The following is a 23798-nucleotide window of genomic DNA, read 5'->3' as shown; positions in this document are numbered from 1 at the left end:
CCTATTGTGTTAACTTTTTTCTGAAGGTTGCACAGTGAATTAAAAGATGCTGTTGAAAAGCAACTGGAGACCCTTCCCTTTGGCACAGATATGGGAAATGATATATATACAGATGATGAAACAGTCAGGAATCTTCAAGAACAATTACAACTAGCCAATCAAGTGAGTGAAATATATTTTTAAAATTTTATTCTGAATTAACAGAATTTTTTAAATCTCTGTTAATCATTATTTATGAATGATAATAGTGGAACAGCAAAATTAATACATACTGCTTTTCTACAAGATACATTTAACAGCTAACAAAACGTATAATATATACCCTCCCTAAATTGTTATAAATATAGTTACAAAATGTATGTTTTAATTGAATCATAAAGTTTTTGATGTGATTTTTATGTCTTATTAAAATATTTTAATTCCCAAGAAAATTTTTAAAATTATTCACTCACCTAAATTTACATTTTTCATTTTTCTGTGTTTTATTTTCTTACTGTGTTCTCTTCAGTTTTCTAAGATCATAGAATTATATTTTTTCAAAATTATACTTCTCCAAGTTACTTTCTCTCCTTTTGTCCTCCCTCATAGTAATTGAAATATTTGTTTTATATATATATATATATACACACACACACACACACATTTGTTATATATATATATATGTATATATGTATTTGTTATATGTATATATATGTATTTGTTATACGTATATATATGTATTTGGTATACATATATATATATATTATACATACATATATCCTGTTTTCTACACTGAACATTTTTGTGATTATACATAAAGGAGTTTAATTTTAATTTATAATTTTCTATTCTAGGCATCTCATAACTTGTATGGATTTGAATCTCATTCTACTTTCTACTTACGTGCCTCGGTTTCCTCATTTATAAATGGAGATTACAAATTCTTTATTGTGATTTTGATTTTATCGTTATCTATGAAAAATCACTTTTTTTATATCCTAGAAATTTTGTTTTAAAATTTTTATACTTGTGAAATTGAGAATTTAATCAGGCAGGCTATATGTACCTTGATAAAGGAGCATGTATTTAACTCTGATTTTATTTTTTTAATGTGTAAAGGGAAGGAATTTGAAAAAGCATGCTCTTTACTCTGTTCAAACTAGTATTATAAGGATTTCTAAATATTTATATAGAAATGAATGAAAATTAATTGAAGCTTATGAATGCTTTCTAACCAGGTAGCAAAAGCTGATGCACAATGTACAATTCTCAGTAGTCCTTAATAGATTGTGGTAGACCATATGTAAAACAACCCTCTGTTAATATACCTTAAGTATATACAATGATTATTTGTCAATCATACTTCAGTAAAACTGAAAAACAAGAACTAGAAATTGGAGAGGGAGAAGTTAAGATGGCAGAGAAGTAGGGGGACTGGGATTTTCCTTGTCCCTCAAACATAGCTCTATTTCGGTCAGATCACTTGAACATCCAGGAAATAGATATGCAGAGTGGCAGGAGTATCTCCACTGTTGTAGGGAGACAGCTTGGCAGATTCCAAGTACATGTATGTGAATTGGGGGAGATAAAACGGCATAGGCACAGAGGGGAGGGAACCCCTTCTGTGGAGAGAAAAAAGGGAGAGAAAGAGAGGGGCTGTGAAATTCCAATGTCAAATTAGCACAAAAGGAAAACTTCTCTGGACCACAGACTGGGGAACAAAAAATATGGAGAGTACCAGGTTCTATTTCGCAAAAAAGCCTTAGAAGCTGAAACAAGATTTCAAAAGTGCGTGGCTTTCTGTGGAACCAAGCTGGAAGCCTTGGCTCATGCTTCTGGGGAGGAGGAAGCCAGCTCCAAAGCACATAGCATGGTGTAGAATCTCAGAGGAGTACTGGGAGAGAACAGTCCCCTTCTTGGAGTACTTTGTGAAGACAGTATATTGCCTCCCCAAGGAAAAGAGACCCTGCAGATGCCAGCCAAAGGCCTTTTAAATCAGCAGGGTCGGGTGGCTCTACTCCAGAACGGGGGAAAGGAGTCCCACTGAGCTGGGTCCTTTGAGACTTTGGGTTATGAATCCCAGCTGAGCACTTAGAAGGCGCAGGAACTGTGGATCAGGGCAAGCTGACTCCCCTAACTATTCTGTGAGGACTGCCTGAACAGCGTGGGTTGAGATACCCAGTCCAGGGAAGAGAGATTGGGGGGTTGACATTTTTCTCCCCAACACCAACACCAACACAGTGGGACTTAAGAGAGCACCTCAGTGGCCCCTAGTGGAGGCGAGACCAGCTTACACCAAACTCTGCCTATATGGCAACTGCTTACTTAATGGAGGAAGACTGACTGATACAACACAGCTGGCCTCTCCTCCAGACCAGCACAGCCACTGGTCCCCGGCACCAACACACAAGTGTTTCTTTTTGTTTGTTTTTCTGTTTGTTTTCCTTTATTCTTTTCTTTTTCTTTCTCTTCCCTCTTTTATGTTTCTTTTGGAATCAGGCTCAAAGTTTCTGATTTGTTTTTGGTCAATTCTTATATACATATATATACGTATATATATATATATATATATATATGTATATATGTGTGTGTGTGTGTGTATAAATAATAATATTATATATATATATATATAATATATTATTAGTCATTTTTATTCTGTTCTTTTTCCAACTTCTCTCTTCTTCTTTATTTTCCTCTCTCTCTCCCTGAATTTAGCCTTATAGTTTTTTGATTCTCTATTTGGATTTCTTTTCTCTCTTTTCATTTTTCTTTTTTTATGGGATAAGACTTCCACCCTCTTTCCTTTTTTGGGGGGTGAGTTGGTTACTTCATCAAAAACATTAAAGCACATCTGGTTGAAGGCCCACACATTCCGCCACTACAAGCAAAGAGGAGCTCTGCACAGTACTGATCACTAGGATGAGCAGCCAAAATGTACAACAGAGTGCACACCACATATACCAAAAATACCTGGAGTGCCAGGCCTGGATAGGGTATGACCCCTTTTTAATATAGTAGTACACTCAGGTGCAGGACACAGAAGAAGCTTTTAAAACACAAAACACAGAAACTTAGCCAAAATGACAAAACGGAGGAATTCTCCCCAAAAGAGAATTCAAGATTTCTTCAAGAAGAAAGCAAGGCCAGAGAATTGTTCAAAACAGATATAAGTAATATATCTGAACAAGAATTTAGAATAACAGTCATAAGACTAACAACTGGGCTTGAAAAAAGCATAGAAGACACCAGAGAAACTCTTGTTGCAGAGATCAAAGACCTAAGAACTAGTCATGATGAATTAAAAAATGGTATAACTGAGATGCAAAATAAACTAGAAACAGTGACAGCGAGAATGGAAGAAGCAGAGGAGAGACGAGGTGAAATAGAAGATAAAATTTTGGAAAATAAGCTGAAAAGAAAAAGGCAGGGGGGAGGAAATTACTAGATCACGAGGGGAGAATTGGAGACCTAAGTGATTCCATGAAATGAAACGAGTGTCCATATCATAGGAGTTCCAGAAGAAGAAGAGTGAGAGAAAGGGGCAGGTTTATTTGAACAAATTATAGCTGAGAACTGTCCTAATCTGGGGAAAGAAACAGGCATCCAAGTCCAACAGGCACAGAGAACTCCCTTCAGAATCAACAAGAACAGGTCAACACCATGACATATCCTAGTGACTCTGGCAATATACAAAGATAAAGAGAGAATTCTGAAAACAGCTAAGGACAAACGATCCTTAGCCTACAAGGGTTGACACATAAGGGTAGTAGCAGACTTGTCCACTGAACCTTGGAAGGCCAGAGGGAGTGGCAGGAAATATTCAACATGCTGGATAGGAAAATTATGCAGCCAAGAATCCTTTATCCAGCAAAGCTGTCGTTCAGAATAGAAGGGGAGAAAAAAAAGAGTTCTCCAGACAAAAAGAAAACTAGAGGAGTTTGTGATGACTAGACCAGGCCTACAAGAGATCCTAAGGGGTACTGTGTGTGTGGAAAGCAGCAAAGACTACAGAAGGACCAGGGATATCACCACGAACATCAAATCTACAGAAAACACAATGGCACTAAATTCATATCTTTCAACAATCACTCTGAATGTAAATGGACTAAATGCCCCAATCAAAAGACATAGGGTTTCAAGATGGATAAAAAACAAGAGCCATCAATATGCTGCCTACAAGAGACTCCTTGAAAGTGAGGGGATGGAGAACCATCTATCATGTTAATGGACGTTGAAAGAAAGCCAGAGTAGCCATACTTTCATCAGACAAACTGGATTTGAAAAGAAAGACTGTAACAAATCAAAAAAGGCATATCATAATTAAAGGTTCTCTGCACCAAGAAGTTTTAATAATTGTAAATATGCCCCCAGTGTGGAAGCATCCACTTATATAAATCTATTAATCACAAACAGAAGCAAATTTACTGATAAACACCATAATTGTAAGAGACTTTTATACACCACTTACAACAATGGACAGATTATCTAGGCAGAAAATCAGTACAGAAACAATGTCTCTGAATGACACATTGGACCAGGTGGACTTAACAGATATATTCAGAATTTTTCATAATAAAGCAGAATACACATTCTTCTCGAGTGCACATGGAACATTCTCCAAAATAGATCATATATTGGGTCACAAAACAGCCCTCAACAGGTACAAACAGATTGAGGTCATACCGTGCATATTTTCAGATCACAACACTATGAAACTTGAAAGCCCCCAAATACATGGAGGTTAAAGAACATCCTACTTAAGAATGAATAGGTTAAACGAAATTTAAAAAGAAACTTAAAAATACGTGAAAGCAAGTGAAAATGAGAACACAACAGTCTAAACCCTTTGGGATGCAGCAAAGGCAGTCCTAAGAGGAAAATACATTGTAATTCAGGCCTATCTCAAGAAGTCAGAAAGGTCCCAAATACACAACCTAACCTTACACCTAGAAAAGCTGAAGCAAATAAAGCCCAAAGCCAGCAGAAGAAAGGCAATAATAAACATTAGAGCAGAAATAAATAGAATCCAAAAGAAAACAATAAAACAGATTAATGAAACTAAGAACTGACTTTTTGAAAGAATAAAAAAAATTGATAACCCCCTAGCCAGACTTCAAAAAGAAAAGAGAGGGGATCCAAATAGATACAAATAAAAGAGGAGAGAGTAAAACCAACACCACAGAAGTACAAGTGTAAGATGATGCTATGAAAAACTATATATGCCAATAAACTGGACAATCTGGAAGAAGTGGACAAATTCATAGACACTCATATACTACCAAAACTCAAATGGGAAGAAATAGAGAACTTGAACAGACCAGTGAAGAAGTGAATGGGTTATCAAGAATCTCCCAACAAAAGAGTCCTGGGCCAGATGGCTTCCTAGGGGAATTCTACCAGACATTCTACTCAAGCTGTTCCAAAAAATACAAATGTAAAGAAAGTTTCCAGACTCATTCTATGAAGTCAGCATTACCTTACCTTGATTCCAAAACCAAAATCCCCACTAAAAAGGAGAATGACAGGCCAATATCCCTGATGAACCTGGATGCAGAAATTCTCAACAAGATGGTAGCAAATCGAACTCAATAGTACATTAAAAGAATTATTCACCATGAACAAGTGGGATTCATTCCTAGGCTGCAGGGTTGGTTCAATATTTGCAAATCAATCAATGTGATACACCACATTAATAGAAGAAAGGATAAGAACTATATGATCCTGTCTACAGATGCAGAAAAGGCATTCAGCAAAACATGGCATCCTTTCTTGATAAAACCCTCACAAAACTCGGGATAGAAGGAACATATCTTAATATCATAAAAGCCATATAGGAAAGACCACAGCTAATATCATCCTCAATGGAGAAAAACCAAGCTCTTTCCCCCTGAGATCAGAAATAACAGGGATGTCCACTCTCACCAATGTTGTTCAGCATAGTGTTGGAAGTCCTAGCCTCAGCAATCAGACAACAAAACCAAATAAAGGCATCCAAATTGGCAAAGAAGAAGCCAAACTTCCACTCTTCACAGATGACATGATTCTCTACATAGAAAATCTGAAAGACTCCACCAAAAACCTGCTAAAGCTGATACGTAATTCAGCAAAGTCACAGGATTTAAAATCAATGTGCAGAAGTCGGTTGCATTTCTATACACCAATAATGAAGCAACAGAAGGAGAAATCAGGGAATCAATCCCATTTACAACTGCACCAAAAACCATAAAATACTTAGGAATAAACCTAACCAAAGAGGTAAAAGATCTGTATGCTGAAAACTATAGAAAGCTTATGAAAGAAATTGAAAAATATCCAAACAAATGGAAAAACATTCCATGCTCATGGAATGGAAGAATAAATATTGTTAAAGTGTTGATGCTACCCAAAGCAATCTAGACATCCAGTGCAATGCCTATCAAGATAACACCAGCATTCTTCACAGAGCTAGAACAAACAGTCCTAAAATTTGTATGAAACTACAAAAGACTCCAAATAGCCAGAGTAATGTTGAAAAAGAAAACGAATTGGGAGCATCACAATCCTGGACTTCAACTTGTATTACAAAGCTGTAATCATCAAGTCAGTATGGTATTGACATAAAAACAGACCCACAGATCAATGGGATAGAATAGAGAACCCAGAAATGGACCCACAAATATACCAATCTTCAACAAAGAAGGAAAGAGTATCCAATGGAAAAAAGTCTCTTTAGCCAACGGGTCTGGTAGAACTGGGCAGCAACATGCAGAAGAATGAAACTGGGCTACTTTCTTACACCATATACAAAAATAAACTCAAAATGGATGAATGACCTAAAAGTGAGACAGGAAACCATCAAAATACTATAGGTGAAAACAGGCACCAATCTCTTTGACCTAAGCCACAGCAACTTCTTATTTGACATGTCTCCAGAGGCAGGGAAATAAAAGCAAAAATGAACTATTGGGACCTTATCAAGACAAAAAGCATCTGCATAGCAAAGGAAACAGTCAAGAAAACTAAAAGACAACCAACAGAATGGGAAAAGATATTTGCAATTGACATCTCAGATAAAAAGGGTTAGTATCCAAAATCTATAAAGAACATCTCAAACTCAACACCCAAAAAACAAATAATCCAGTGAAGAAATAGGCAGAAGACATGAATAGACACTTCTCCAAAGAAGACATCCAGATGGAAACAAACACATAAAAATATGCTCAAGGGGTACCTAGTGGCTCAGTTGGTTAAGCGTCTGACTTTGGCTCTGGTCATGATCTCATGGTTCGTGAGTGCAAGCCCCACCTCAAGCTCTATGCTGACATCTCAGAGCCTGGAGCCTGCTTTGGCTTCTGTGTCTCCCTCTCTTTCTTCCCCTCCATCACTCATGCTCCGTCTCTCTGTCTCAAAAATAAATAAACATTAAAAAAAAATTAAGCAAAGAAAAGATGCTCAACATCATTCATCCTCAGGGAAACACAATCCAAATGAGATACCACCTCCCACTGGTCAGAATGGCTAAAATTAACTCCAGAAACAGCAGATGTTGGCGAGGATGTGGAGAAATGGGAACGGGGATACAAACTGTTGTAGCCACTCTGGAAAACAGTATGGAGCTTCCTTAAAAAATTCAAAATACAAATACCGTACAACCCAGCAATTGCACTGCTAGGAATTTATCCAAAGACACAGAAATGCTGATTCAGAGGGGCACATGCACTCCCATGTTTACAGCAGCACTATCAACAATAGTTCATGAGTTGAAGCCCCGCATTGGGCTCTGTGCTGACATCTCAAAGCCTGGAACCAGCTTCAGAATCTGTGTCTCCCTCTCTCTCTGCCCCTCCCCTGCTCATGCTCTGTCTCTCTCTCTCAAAAATAAACATTAAAAAAAATTAAAAAGTTAAATTTTAGCTATGAAATAATAAATTTCAACATAAGAAATTTCATCTTTTGGGTTCTTCTCTAAATTGTTATTAACACAAGTGCATATCAGGGCGTCTGGGTGGCTCAGTCGGTTGTGTCTAGACTCTTGATTTCAGTTCAAGTCATGATTTCAGGGTCATGGAATCGGGTGCTGCATTGATGCCCAGCATGGAGCCTGCTTGAGAGTCTCTTCTCCTTCTCCCCCTGCCCTTCCCCCTGACAAGAAAAAAAAAAAAAAAGATTAAAAAAAATACAAAGTGCATATCATCAAAAATAGTACGACTATACCATCTTTACACAGTCTTATTTATATTTTTGTGACTTTATATATAAGAATTCATTCTGTAAAAGAATATGATTCATTTGTACTGTGTAATAGCCTACTAATAATTTAGTGAATTCTTGATTCTTTTTGTTTTATAGGAAAAAACTCAGGCTGTGGAACTCTGGCAGACTGCTTCTCAGGAGTTGGACAGACTTCAGAGACTTTACCAGGAATATATGACTGAGGCCCAGATTCATGTAGCTGAAAGTCAAAAACAAAAGGTAATCTTGGATTTCATAGTTTTCTTACATATCAGTTTTCATAGTTTTCTTATATATCTTCATTCTGGAGAAACTCAGTTTTGAAGAGGAATGCCTAAGTGTCCATTGTGTTATTTATGTTAAATAGATCTTTGCTGATTAGATATTTCTTGGACAGTTAGTCAAAGCAGTGCCTATTGTACATTAGGTTTTATAATATAAATTAGCAATGGAAGCTGTATTTAGTTCTAAGAAGCAGGTATAAGATGATTCTGTATAAATGGACCCCCAAACTTTTATATTGTTAATTTCCTACCTTGCTTAAGACAGAAACTATTCATTAGATCATGGCCAGTGAAGAAACCTGCTCAAATATAGTGACAACGTCATGTAAGATGAAAATATTAACACCCTTAATGTGACCTCTAAGATAGGTATCAAGTGTTTTAGCATAAGTTAATCAGATTAGAGTTTTATAATAGGAAGAGATCTTAATGATTATTAAGGCATTCTTTCTATCCAAAGAATGATTTTTATATTGTCAAAGTGGACATTAAGCTTTTGCTGTATACCTCTGTTGACATGAACTTACCATGTCACAAGACCATCCATTCCTTGAAAAATCTGCCTCCTTTATCCTTCCATTGATTCTTTTTCTGCTGGGAACATTGACAGTTGTAGAGTAATCCAAATTCTGATTCCTTTTCTGTGGGTTTTGAGAAGGCAGCTATGTAAATACATTGGTTATCACGCCTTTCTTTAATTCTCATTTATGGACTTTTCAAATTCCAGTTTAAGATTGTTCCTATTATCATCAGCATTATTGGGAATTTTTACCTAAAGGAGTCATAATAATGCTTACATGATGCTTTGCACTTTACAAAATGATTTTTCTATATATTCCCTGGTTTGCAAATAACCCATATGTAGTCTGAGCCATAAGATGTTTACCTCTGAGAGAAGGGGAGCGGGGAGAATGGGAAAAATGAGTGAAGGGGAGTGAAGAGGAGATACAGGCTTCCAGATATGGACTGAATAAGTCACAAGAATAAGAGGCACATTATAGGGAATATAGTCAGTGATATTTTAGCAACATTGTATGGTGACAGATGGTAGCTATACTCATGGTGAGCCATAGCACGATGTATAGAGAAGTTGAATCACTTCTCTATTGTGTTGGTTGTATACTTGAAACTAATGTAACATTGTGTGTCAACTATGCTCAAAAGTGTGGGGGCGCCTGGGTGGCTCAGTCAGTTGAGTGACTCACCTTTGATTTCAGTTCAGGTCATGATCTCAGAGTCATGGAATTAAGCCCCATGTAGGGATCTACACTGAGCTTGGAACCTGCTTAATATTCTCCCTCCCTGCCACTCTCTCCCTCTCCCCCACCCCTCTCTTTCTTTCTCTCTGTGTCAAAAAAAAAATTGAAAGTGTGTCTGTGTATGGATATGTGTATATAGATAGATAGCATTTTATCAAAAAGAAAAGGCTTTTACTTCTGAGATCTAGAAACCATTTCTAATACAATCTAGTTCTTTGAGGCTGTTTTCCTCATTTAGGTCAATCTACTAAGTCCTGTGTTATTTACCTTTATTCTTGTACTGTAGCTATGCAGTTAGTTTTCTTTTTTTGAACAAGACTTTACAAATAATACTTTGTCCTTATTTCCCCAGTTATCTATCAGTCTTTAATTCTGTCATCCAACATATTAACAGCCCCTTCCAATTTTGTGTCCCCTGCACATACTGTGTTTAACAGGATCATAACAGATAATGACATAACTTAAAAATTCAAGCCATGAGAATTTTAAAAGGGGGATAGAGGGACAATAATTCCTGTGCCAGGGTTTTATGTTATAGGTTTTGAGTAGGTTTGAATGTAGTTTTCCAAAATTATGCAATGTCTCTTTTAGCATGTCTATTTACTAATAAACCAATTTTTAGAAATAGTGGTCTTACATAAAAAATAAATACATTCATTTTTTGTAATCATTTTTAAAAGTTTTTGTCTTATTTCTTCAACTGTTAATTCACACAATAACAGAAAGGCAAGTAATTTCATCTAAACTTAGGCACAATGAATTTAGACTTGATTTTAGGTTAATTTTACATACAGGTTATGTCTGTTGTACAGAATGCTATTTATGTACACTTCTACCTTCCTATTATAGGATCAACTGACCAATTTTCAACAACTGACCAAGCAACTTCATGTTACTAATGAGAACATAGAAATGGTAAGTGAAGGTATCCATTTAGTGTGCTTGTTTATACAAACTAGAAATTGTCACTATAAATATTATTTATGCTAATAAAAATCAGTAACAGAAAATCCTGTGTTATGTGAAATTAAGATAAGTAGGCAGTCCTCTTTTTTATCTTTTACATTCAATAGCATGACAGAATTCACAAAACTTACTGGAGATCTAAAGCTAAAATCTCTCTGAAATACCACCTAATCTAATGGTTATCTTAGGGTCCTAGGTAGGATCTCCTGAGAGTATTCTAGACTGTGAGCTTCTCAAGAGTATGACTCATGCTTTATTCTTTCTTTTTTCTTTTCTTTCTTTTTTCTTTTTTTTAACATTTATTCATTTTTGAGAGACAGAGAGTGCAAGCAGGGTTGGTACAGAGAGAGAGAGAGACACAGAATCCAAAGCAGGCTCCAGGCTCTTACCTGTCAGCACAGAGCCCGACATAGGGCTCGAACTCACAGACCGCAAGATCATGACCTAAGCTGAAGTCAGACGCTCAACCGACTGAGCCGCTCAGGCACCCCTCTCATTCTTTATTCTTACCATTTCGTGTAGCACACTGCTAGGTATATAATAAGAATTGTAGAACTGTTAAATAAACTAATAGACCAATTTGTTAAAAATAATGGAACGTTAAGGATCATTTGTTAGTGGATTGACCACCAGTATTATTTGGTATATCTAAATTTCCCTTTAATATTTTTCTAAAAGAAATGTAATTAGCCTTCCTAATTCTACTCTTTACCTTTTTTCTCCTCTCACTTTCCTTTTTCTCTTCTTTTGTCTCCTTTTCTTTTCCTTTCTTCTTGGAATTTTATTTTACCTCATTGTTGAGTAATATAATTATGACATCCCAGGTAATTCCTCTCTTTCCTTTCTTCATTTTGCTTAGTTACTCTGCTAATTCTTGTTAGTACCTAATGAAAATGTCTTTGTTTAAGAGTGGAGTTGTGCCATCAAAAGTAAGTTATCTAATTTTTTCTACCTTTCAAAATTTTCTCCTTTAACCATGCAAAAAATTATTAAATAAATTTTGCCTTATTTAGCTTCTATTTTTTAATCACTTAAAGTTTTTGATGATATACTTCTTAGACATTTTAAAAATAATATTAAAAGTTCTCCAGAACTAAATGATTAATATCCATAATCAGGAAATCATATTTCTGCATGAAATCAGTAGTTTAACCTATTATCACAATTATTCATTCTTTCAGTATATCTCCTAGAATTTCAGGGATTATATAATCCTCTGTTACCTTATACCACAGAGCTCCTATTTTATTATAAGCAACCCAAAATCATTATGATAAAAGTCATGGGAAGCAAATATTTGAGTATTCATAGGAAATGCATTAAAAATTTTCTAAGATACAAGAATTCATAGATTTTAGCCAAAAGTGATAAAGGAGTGACAAGATGGCTATAAGAGATGAAAGAGAGAGAGCAAAGAAGAGGCTGTCTTGGTGGTTAAAATAAAGGAAAATGGTAAAAGAAATTTTGAAACTTAAGAATTTTTCTTAATGTACCTATCAGGTGGCAAACAAGACTGCTAAATGTGAAGAGACATAGCTAACTGATTGTAAAGATTTTGTATGTCTCAAAGAGCATTCAGAGCATAGACATAGGAGCACGTTTGAGTAAAAATCAGACTTGAAGAAAAGTACCCTTTAAAAATCAAGCAGTTCCATAAAAAAGTTTCCTGAATTCATAATAAGCTGATTAATGGAATCAGTCCCTATGATGTACAGTAAATTGGTGAGTATACAAGAAGTAATTATCTTTCATGACCAGTGCACTTTTGTAACATATGGAAGTGATGTGAATGATACGTAAAAGTACAAGTTTATATTTATTTATTACAAGTATATATTTATATAATAGTAGTTGATATTTCCTAGAGGTTCTCTTAGTGAAATAATATTCTTTTTTGAGATTTGTTCATCTTTATAAAATTACTCAAAAATATTTGCTAATTGCATATTAAGTTCCTTTCACTGTTAAAGGTTGCAAGAGAAATGTGCATCTAACCATAAATTCCTGTCCTACTTGGTAAAACAGGATGACATATGAAATAATCATGATTGATGATTGAAAGGGATGCCTCCTTGGACCTTTATGAATCTTCAAACTCTAGAATATTAATATAGTATTTAATTTTCTTTGTAATGACAAATACAAAACACCAAAGCCATATTCAGTTGCAGTTGTTGAGCTCTACTAGGCTTGCTAGCAAATCAAGTGTGTTAGTTTCTAACACTAGCTTTTTATAATTCACAGTTTCAATTTATAATTCTCCTAAATGCTCTATGTCATTTATTTTTAAGGTGTTCCCAACTGGTAAAAGACACAAGCATTAATTATGTTAATGCTAAGACAGTATATGTAATAAAACATTAATGGTGCATTACAGACATAGAAGAATTCAGAGATGTGAATCAGTTTGGACTGAAGTCATTGAGATTGCTTGACAGGAGAATTTGAAATGATATTAAAAGTCATCTATTTCCTCAAATGACATAGGCATCTTTCATTAAATGCTTTTCAGTTAAATGATCATCTAGCCTATGCTTTAGCTATTCCTTGTAAGAGATTTATCACTTCCCCAAAGAGTCTGTTCTTTTGAATTCTGATTATTAGAAAACTAAAATCTTCATAAATTTCCTCCCATTGATACGTGATTTTATCTTTTGGAGTAACATAGAATAAGCTCACTTCTTCAAGTCAACCCTTCAATTATTTACATGTAACCATTAGGTCTTTGCTGATTCATGCCCAGTGCTGCACCCAGTTTGTTCGTTTTAACTATTCTGATATGGTATAATTTACCTACCTTTCATAATTCTAGCCTTCTTTTCCTGTGTGTGATAGTTGGCCTCTTAAATTATGGTCTGTGAATGGACCACTAAATTCTGGTCTGCAGTAGTCTGCTTCCCAAAATAAAGAAAGATGCAGTCTTCAAACTCTTCCATGTTTCAATGGAGACATTCATTCATTTATTCCTTAAAGGTTTAGGTACTTAGAATGTACTAAATCATGTGGCATTCACTGAGGATTCTGGGAGAAGGTGGTCTTCAATAAATGACTCATATTTTCGCCAGGAATACATGAACTTTAAATATAATGTTTGAATATAATGTGATGTGTATTGTAAAAATGCATATAAAATTTTATCAAAATATAGAAAGGAAACAATTATTTCTGTCTTAAAGTGAGTGGGCCACACAGGATGTGAGAGGGATAAATGATGGCAGGATGGAATTCTGATTTCAGGAAGAAATAAAATAGTGTATTAAAAATATGAAGTCCATGGGGCACATCTGTGGCTCAGTCAGTTGAGCGTCCAACTTCGGCTCAGGTTGTGATCTTAAGGTTTTTGAGTTCAAGATCCATGTTGGGCTCGCTGCTGGCAGCACAGAACCTGCTTTGGCTCCTCAGATCCCTCCCTCTCTCTCTGCTCCTTCCCCACTCACCCTCTCTTAAGAAAGAGAGAGAGAGAGAGAGAGGAAGGAAGGAAGGAAGGAAGGAAGGAAGGAAGGAGAAAGACGGAAGGAGGGAGGGAGGGGGAGTCAATGAAATTGAATAGAATATGATAGAAGCACAATGAAAACTGCTTTGGGGAGAAGCATTTGGACAGATGTATGTATGATTTGTTGGGATGGGAAGAAACTGAAATCAAGACTATGGATTATGAAGTAACTGGAGTCTGTATGACTTTACCTATAAGGCATATAGATAAAGATGATAAGGATAAGGGATCTGTGCCTTTGTGATAAAACCAGCACTTACAGAAGAAAATCAGTTTCCTTAAAAAAAGTTTTTTCTACAGTTGGAAGACTGCTACATATCTTACTTTAGGTTCCTTTGCAGGCTAACCCTGAGAAAATGATTCTAAAGCATGTCATTTATTTAGGAGATAATACAAGGGAGCACCAGTAAGGAAATGGGGAAGTGAGACTGGGAAAGGAAGAGAAGGTAGCCAAAGGGTTTTTAAGAATCATGCCAGTTAACACCGTGGGTAACTGAGACTGAATCCTACCAATGAACTCTGGAAGCCTTTGTATAACAGGCTCAGACTTATTCCACCATGGAGCATAGGAGGAGAGTTCTCTTCAGTCATTGTTATCGAGCTCTTCCAGAGCATACTGGGGACATGAATTCTGCAATACCTGTCACCTTCTGGGCAGTTAAGTGAATAAAGGAGGTTCAAATATTCAAGGAAAGACCTAAAACATAGAAAAACAGATGCACATGGTTTGAAATGAAGCAGACATCCACTAATGTAGTAAAGGTGAGGAAATATTGCCAAGGTTATATTTTACAGTCAAAAATGCTAATCATTATCATGACTTAATTTTTTCTACTTTTATGCCCTGTAGTTAGTCTTTGAAGATGTAGTTTTAAGTGTTCTAATACTGAACGTTTCTGTTTTTTTTCTTGTGGCAGACTAACCAACACTTTCTGAAAACAGTAACTGAACAAAATGTGGAAATTGAGCAACTCCGAAAACAACTTAGGTAAATTCAAAAATGAATTTTGTTATTTGATTAATAATTTTTTTTTCAGGGATGCCTAGTGGCTTAGTCAGTTAAGCCTCTGACTCTTGATTTCGACTCAGGTCATGGTCTCTTGGTTCATGAGTTCCAACCCTGCATTGGGCTCCATGCTGATAGTGTGGAGCCTGCTTGAGATTCTCTCTTCCCTCTCTCTTTGCCGCTCCTCCACTCACACACATTCATTCTCTCTCTCTCTCTCTCTCTCTCTCTCAAGATAAATAAATTTTTAAAGAAATTATTTTACTTCAGAGCAAGTGATGATGCCATCATTTTTCCATGAGTTTTCCATGAATTTTTTTCTTCCCTTTTAAGCTTCTCTCAAGGCAGATTGAAATCAAGACAATTAGTGAGGAGGCATCTATTAATATACACATGAAAGGATGTTCCATGATAGTAAAACCAGTGCTTATGAAATAAAATCAGTTCCCTTAGAAACATTTTTTCTGCACATATCTTCTTTGTATTTCCCTGTGATTAGACCCAGAGAAAAGGGTGTCAAAGCATGTAGTTTATTGAAATGTAATACCAGGGAGCACCAGTAGGAGGAAAGTGGAACAGAGAGGAAGACAAGAAAGCCAGTAGAGAGTTTTTAAAAATCAGGCAACTTAGGGGCACCTGGGTGGCTCACTTGGTTAAGCATCCGGCTCTTGATTGTGGCTCAGTCATGATTTCAGGGTTGGTGCAATCAAGCCTGGCATTGGGCTCCAAATGACCAAAATTTTTTTTCACTTTTTGTCCCCCTTAATCATAATACTGAAAAGTCAAAAGTATAATCATAATAGGGTTTTGCTCTATGATGCAGTAACTTAGAAATATCTTTAAATTGTAGTATATATTTACATTTTATTAAAAAAATGTAAGTTTCTGTTTGTTAAATGAACCTTGCTATTTATTTTGTTTTTTACACCATCATGTATTTGGCCCCACAAAATAACATTTTGCTATTTTAAAAAAAGAAGAATGCATTTCACAAAATTTTATGCCTTTATCAGCTTTTTAATTTAATTTAAATAAATTTACATTCTTTTCCCCTAGACATTTCTACTCAAAGGCTCTTATTTGGTCCTCTATATTTCTTTTGATAATGATTTTACATTTTAAAATAGTATTCAATCCCAAGATTTTATTTCTCTTTCTTCCAAATGGAAGTGTCTTATTTTAATTATAAAACTAACATAAGTCCATTAGAGAAAACTCTAGATAGTATGAAAGTATACAAGTTACAGTGCAGTTCTGGCACTAACCATGTTTAGTCCAGACTCCACAGATTAAGAGCACAATCCCCAATAAGAACCTTCACTAGGATTCAAGTTTAGGGATCCCCGGGCCACCCACACTCGTGGCCAACTGGCTCCAAATACAAGTGTCCCCACAGTAATTCTCTACAATGTCTAAGGGAACTCAGGAAAGCACTATACTTATGATTAAAATTTTATTATAAAGTTCACAAATCAGAACCAGCCAAAAGAAGACACCCATTGAGTGAGATTTAGTAAGATCTCAAAATTAGAACTCTCATGTCCTCTGCCCATGGAACTAGGGTGCAGCACCCTCCTGGCACATCACTGTGTTCACCAACTAGGAAGCTGACCTAAGCCTTAGTGTCCAGACATTTTATTGTATTTTTATTATATGCCTATGATTTGTTTTAAATCTAAATAAATTTACTTTTTTAATGATATTTCTCAATGACTGTGTCATCCAATAAAACATTATTTGACTATACTTTTGCAATTTAAATATCATGACTGATTGAATCATTGGCCTTTTGATTGAATTCAATCTCCAGTCTACCTTCTCTCCCTGGAGGTCAAGAAGTCAGGCCTATATTACATGGCTCAAAGCCTCAACTCTCTAATTACCTGATTGCACTTTCCAGCATGGCCCAGCTCCCATTCCTACCTTGTGTCACTTCATTAGCATAAACTCAGACATGGTCCCAGAGGCCTACCTTGGGGGGCCTGCTATGAGGGGAACGTAGTAGTGGTGGGCTTGAAATTTTATTTTATTTATTTTTTAGGTTATTTATAATTTTTTTTTTTTAATTTACATCCAAGCTAGTTAGCATACAGTGCAACAGTGATTTCAGGAGCGGACTCCATAATGCCCCTTGCCCATTTAGCCCATTCCCCTTCCCACAACCCTCCAGTAACCCTCTGTTTGTTCTCCATATTTAAGAATCTCTGACGTTTCATACCCCTCCCTGTTTCTATATTATTTTTGATTCCCTTCCCTTATGTTTATCTGTTTTGTATCTTAAAGTCCTCATATGAGTTAAGTCCTAGGATGTTTCTGTTTCTCTGACTAATTACGCTTAGTGTACATAATACCCTCTAGTTCCATCCATGTAACTGCAAATGGCAAGGTTTCATTCTTTTTGATTGCAAAGTAATACTCCATTGTATGTATACACACCACTTTTCTTTATTCATTCATCCATCGATAGACATTTGGGCTCTTTTCATACTTTGGCTATTGTTAGTGCTGCTATAAACATGGGGGTGCATGTGTTCCTTTGAAACAGCATACCTGTATCCCTTGGCTAAATACCTAGTAGTGCAATTGCTGGGTTATCAGGTAGTTTTATTTTTAATTTTTTGAGGAACGTCCATACTGTTTTCCAGAGTGGTTGCATCAGTTTGCATTACCACCAGCAGTGCAAAAGAGATCCTCTTTGTCCACATCTTCGCCATCATCTGTTGTTGCTTGAGTAGTTAATGTTAGCCATTCTGACAGGTATAAGATGGTATCTCATTGTGGTTTTGATTTGTATTTCCCCTGATAATGAGTTGAGTAGTTTTTCATGTGTCAGTTGGCCATCTGGATGTCTTCTTTGGAGAAGTGTCTATTCATGTCTTTTGCCCATTTTTTCACTGGATTATTTGGTTTTTTGGGTGTTGAATTAGACAAGTTCTTTACAGATTTTGGATACTAACCCTTTATCTAATGTCATTTGCAAATATCTTCTCCCATTCTGTCAGTTGCCTTTTAGTTTTGCTGACTGTTTCCTTTGCTGTGCAGAAGATTTTTATTTGGATAAGGTCCCAATAGTTCATTTTTGCTTTTGTTTCCCTTGCCTCTGGAGATGTGTTGAGTAAGAAGTTGCTGCAGCCAAGATCAAAGAGGTTTTTGCCTGCTTTCTCCTTGAGGATTTTTATGGCTTCCTGTCTTATGTTTAGATCTTTCATCCATTTTGGGTTTAATTTTGTGTATGGTGTAAGAAAGTGGTCCAGGATCATTTTTCTGCATGTCTCTGTCCAGTTTTCCCAGCACCACTTGCTAAAGAGACTGTCTTTATTCCATTGGATATTCATTCCTGCTTTGTCAAAGAGTTGGCCATACGTTTGTGGGTCCATTTCTCGGTTCTCTATTCTGTTCCATTGATCTGCGTGTCTGTTTTTGTGCCAGTACCATACTGTCTTGATGATTACAGCTTTGTAGTACAGCTTGAAATCCAGGATTGTGATGCCTCCTACTTTGGTTTCCTCTTCCAAGATTGCTTTGGCTATTTGGATCTTTTCTGGTTCCACACAAATTTTAGACTGTTTGCTCTAGCTCTGTGAAGAGTGCTGCTGTTATTTTGATAGGGATTGCATTGAATATGTAGATTGCTTTGGGTAGTATCGACATTTTAACAATATTTATTCTTCTTATCCAGGAGCATGGAATATTTTTCCTTTTTTTTGTGTGTGTGTTGTCTTCAACTTGTTTCATAAGCTTTCTATAGTTGTCAGTGTATAATTTTTTTCACCTCTTTGGTTAGATTTATTCCTTGGTATGTTATGGGTTTTGGTGCAATTGTAAATGAGGTTGATTCCTTGGTTTCTCTTTCTGTTGCTTCATTGTTGGTGTACAGGAATGCAACCGATTTCTGTGCATTGATTTTATATCCTGCAACTTTGCTGAATTCATGAATCAATTCCAGAGGTTTTTTGGTGGAATCTTTTGGGTTTTCCATATAGAATATCATGTCATCAGTAAAGAGTGAAAGTTTGACCTCCTCCTGGCCGATTTGGATGCCTTTTATTTCTTTGTATTGTCTGATTGCAGAGGCTAAGACTTCTAATACTATGTTGAATAACAGTGGTGAGAGTGGACACCCCTGTCTTGTTCCTGACCTTAAGGGGAAAGCTCTCAGTGTTTCCCCTTTGAGGATGATAGTAGTGTTGAGTCTTTCATATTTGGCTTTTATGATCTTGAGGTATGATCCTTCTATCCCTACTTTCTTGAGGGTTTTTATCAAGAAAGGATGCTGTATTTTGTCAAATGCTTTCTCTGCATCTTTTGAGAGGATCATGTGGTTCTTGTCCTTCTTTTATTGATGTGATGCATCACATTGATTGTTCTGTGGATATTGAACCAGCCCTGCATCTCAGGTATAAATCCTACTTGGTCGTGGTGAATAATTTTTTTAATGTATTGTTGGATCCGGTTGGCTAATATCTTGTTGAGGATTTTTGCATCCATGTTCATCAGGAAAATCGGTCTATAGTTCTTTTTAGTGGGGTCTTTGTCTGGTTTTAGAATCAAAGTAATGCTGGCTTCATAGAAAGAGTTTGGAAGTTTTCCTTCCATTTCTATTTTTTGGAACACCTTCAAGAGAATAGGTGTTAACTCTTCCTTAAATGTTTGGTTGAAGGGGCGCCTGGGTGGCTCAGTCGGTTAAGTGTCCAACTTCGGCTCAGGTCATGATCTCACAGTTCGTGAGTTCAAGCTCCGTGTCAGGCTCTGTGCTGACAGCTCAGAGCCTGGAGCCTGCTTCACATTCTGTGTCTCCCTCTCTCTCTGCCCCTTCCCTGCTCATTCTGTGTCTCTCTCTGTCTCAAAAATAAACATTAAAAAAAAAAAAAATGTTTGGTTGAATTCCCCTGGAAAGCTATCTGGCCATGGACTCTTGTTTTGGGGGAGATTTTTGATTACTGATTTGATTTCTTTACTGGTTATGGATCTGTTCAAATTTTCTGTTTCATCCTGTTTCTCTTTTGGTAGTTTGTATGTTTCTAGGAATTTATCCATTACTTCCAGATTGCTGTTTTTTTGGTTTATAATCGCTCATAATATTCTCTTACTATTGTTTGTATTTCTGCTGTGTTGGTGGTGGCCTCTCCTCTTTCATTCTTGATTGTATTTATTTGGGTCCTTTCCTGTTTCTTTTGATCAAACTGTTGAAGGGTTTATCAAAGTTTTTAATTCTTTCAAAGAACCAGCTTCTGGTTTCATTGATCTGTTCTGTTTTTTGTTTTTTTGTTTTGTTTTGTTTTGTTTTTTTTTTTTTGGTTTGAGTAGCATTCATTTCACTCTAATCTTTATTATTTCCTGTCTTCTGCTGGTTTGAGTTTTTATTTGCTGTTCTTTTTTCACCTCTTTAAGGTGTAAGGTTAGGTTGTGTATCTGAGATCTTTCTTCCTTGTTTAGGAAGGTCTGGATTACTATATATACTTCCTTCTTATGACCGCCTTTGCTGTGTCCCAGAAGTTTTGGGCTGTGGTGTTACCATTTTCATTGGCTTCCATGAACTTTTTAATTTCCTCTTTAACTTCTTGGTTGGCCCGTTCATTCTTTAGTAGGATGTTTTTAGTCTCCAAGTATTTGTTACCTTTCCAAATTTTTTATTGTGGTTGATTTCGAGTTTCATAGAGTTGTGATCTGGAAATATGCACGGTATCATCTCGATCTTTTTATACTTGTTGATGGCTGATTTGTGTCCCAGTATGTGATCTATTCTGGAGAATGTCCTGTGTGCACTGGAGAAGAATGTATATTCCACTGCTTTTGGATGAAGTGTTCTGATTATATCTGTTAAGTCCGTCTGGTCCAGTGTATCATTCAGAGCCATTGTTTCCTTATTGATTTTTTTGTTTAGATGATCTGTCCATTGCTGTAAGTGGGGTGTTGAAGTCCCCTCCTATTATGGTATTATTATCAATGAGTTTATCTTTTTGATTAATTGATTTATATTTTTGGGAGCTCACACATTTGGAGCATAAATGTTAACAATTGTTAGGTCTTCTTGGTGGAATGTCCCTTTATTTATGATCATGCCCTTCTTCATTTCTTGTTACAGTCTTTATCTTAAAGTCTAGATTTTCTGACATAAGTATGGCTACTCCAGCTTTCTTTTGTCGACTATTAGCATGATACGTGGTTCTTCATCCCCTTACTTTCAATCTGAAGGTAGTTTTAGGTCTAGAGTGGGTCTCTTGTAAACAGCATATAGATGGATCTTGTTTTCTTATCCATTCTGTTACCCTATATCTTTTCATTGGAGCATTTAGTCCATTGACATTTAGAGTGAGTACTGAAAGATATGAATTTATTGCCATTATGTTTCTTATAGAGTTGGAGATTCTGGTAGTGTTCTCTGGTCCTTTCTAGTCTTTGTTGCTTTTGGGTTTTTTTGGGGTTTTTTTGTTTTTTTGGTTTATGGGTTTTTTTGCATCTTTTCTCTCCTCAGAGAGTCCCCCTTAAAATTTCTTGTAGGGCTAGTTTAGTGGTCATGAACTCCTTTAATTTTTTTTGTGGGGGAAACTTTTAATCTCTCCTTCTATTTTGAATGAAAGCCTTGCTGGATAAGGAATTCTTGGCTACATATTTTTCTGATTCAGCACATTGAATATATCCTGCCACTCCTTTCTGGCCTGCCAAGTTTCTGTGGATAGGTGTGCTGCAAACCTGATCTGTCTTACCTTGTAGGTTAGGGACTCTTTTTCCCTTGCTACTTTCATGATTCTCTCCTTGCCTGAGTATTTTGTGAATTTGACTATGATATGCCTTGTTGATGGTCGGTTTTTGTTGAATCTAATGGAAGTCCTCTGTGCTTCCTGGATTTTGATGTCTGTGTCTTTCCCCAGGTTAGGAAAAGTTTTCCACTATGATTTGCTCACATAACCCTTCTACCCTTTTTTCTCTCTCTTCATCTTCTGGGACTCCTGTGATTCTGATCTTGTTCCTTTTGAGTCACTGATTTCTCCAATTCTTAATTGTGCTCTTTTGTCTTAGTCTCCCTCTTTTTTCTGCTTTTTTATTCTCCATAAATTTGTCCTCTATATCACTGATTCACTGCTCTGCCTCATACATCCTTGCTGTCGTGGCATCCATTCCAGATTGCAGCTCAGTTATACCATTTTTTATTTCATCCTGACTAGTTTTTACTTCTTTTATCTCCGCAGAAAGGGATTCCAATCTATTTTCAACCTCAGCTAGTATTCTTATTATCGTGATTCTAAATTGTGGTTCAGACATCTTGCTTGTATCTGTGTTAATTCCCTAGCTATGATTTCTTCCTTCTCTTTCTTTTGGGGTGAATTCCTTTGTTTCATCATTTTGAAGGAAGAAAAGGAATTGATAAAAAAAAAAACATTTAAAATTTTAAAATTAAAAACAACCCAAAAAGAAATCAAATAAATGATGTTAGATCATAGGTGTGTTTTGGTCTTGTTGTTGTAAGGAGCTTGATAGATTAGAGAAAAAAGGGGAAAGGGGGAAAAAAGGAAAATGTCTGAAATTTTCAAAAAATAAATAGATAAAATGAAATTATGGAAATAAAATAGAATTTGAGAAATTTACAAAACTGTAAAAGATATACTGGAAGAAGTTAAACATATTTTCAATAAAAATTGAAAATAGAAATAACATTTTTTCTTTCTGTATTGAAGAAAGGAGAAACAAAAAAAATTGAATAGATGGACCAACTAACACACTGAAATACGATTGAAATTGCATTGTTTTCCCCTAGAAGTCAAACTCTGAAGTACTTTATAGTCCATAAACTAAGCAAGCGGAGAGACTTGTGGTGTTCCTGAAGAGTGAGGTTAGCCCAGTTGTGTGGGGCTTAATGTAACAGCTCCATTCTCCACTAGATGTCACTGTTTAGCTTACTGGGGTGGATTGTTGTGGCACTTGTAGTTGTGTATGCGTATGCGTGGGAGAAGTGAAAATGGCATCACCCAGCTACCCATTCTCTGTTATCAGAACTCCGTACTGCCTGATCAGCAATTGCACACCCGTCCTTTGTCTCAGGCTTCCGTCCACTCCCTGCTTTTACATTGTCCGTGACCAAGCCATCAGGTTGCCAGGCGCCACTTTCCTTCTTAGTTTTATCTCAGATGCAGCACTGTTTTTGCAGCTCTTCACTTCTGAGGGACTGTGGTTTTGACCTTCTCAGATCCTCTGGGGGGAGGGTTCACAGAGCAATGGCTGGGTGCCAGCCGCACCCAGAAATGTTCGCAGGACCGTGGTGCTGCCGATGTCCAGAATCTGCTGCTGGATGCCAGACCACCCCAGAAAAACTTCTCCCGATCATGTAGCAGCAGTGTTTCAGGGATTATGGTAAGTCACAACACATATCTGGCACCTGGCTTCCCCCTCAACGTCCTTCTTCCGGCACCAGTGAATGTCATTTTTCTCTGGGGTCTGTGAGGACCTTTGGCTGTAGGGTGGCTGCACGACCTCTACCAAATGTCCTCCCAGAGGGCAATTGCCTTCTCTTGTGTGGCCCCAGGACTCCCAGACCTCACTCTCTGCTCCTGTGGATTCACCCTTCCCACCAGAGCACCACCAGGTATGGAGCTGCGGAGTTT

At 36.5% G+C, this 23798-nt stretch overlaps 1 protein-coding gene across 5 annotated transcripts in view; it reads left to right on the top strand.

Annotated features, from left to right (window-relative positions):
• SCLT1 (sodium channel and clathrin linker 1) overlaps positions 1-23798 on the top strand; it is a 220230-nt gene that overhangs the window by 47012 nt on the left and 149420 nt on the right. For all 5 annotated transcript variants that reach the window (XR_006964243.1, XM_047090653.1, XM_047090652.1 and 2 more), the window contains 4 exons: positions 27-162; positions 8308-8430; positions 10583-10648; positions 15110-15180. Coding sequence is in view for 4 of the 5 variants with exons in the window: in XM_047090653.1 (XP_046946609.1) it covers positions 27-162; positions 8308-8430; positions 10583-10648; positions 15110-15180 (396 nt within the window). In the remaining variant the exon portion in view is untranslated. The remainder of the gene's footprint in view (positions 1-26; positions 163-8307; positions 8431-10582; positions 10649-15109; positions 15181-23798) is intronic.

The sequence above is a fragment of the Lynx rufus genome, unplaced genomic scaffold (assembly GCF_022079265.1).
Source record: "Lynx rufus isolate CCGP_SWC_20201006 ecotype Redwood Valley unplaced genomic scaffold, mLynRuf1.p SCAF_3, whole genome shotgun sequence".
Lineage (NCBI taxonomy): Eukaryota > Metazoa > Chordata > Mammalia > Carnivora > Felidae > Lynx > Lynx rufus.
This window is presented reverse-complemented; position numbering and strand designations above follow the sequence as displayed.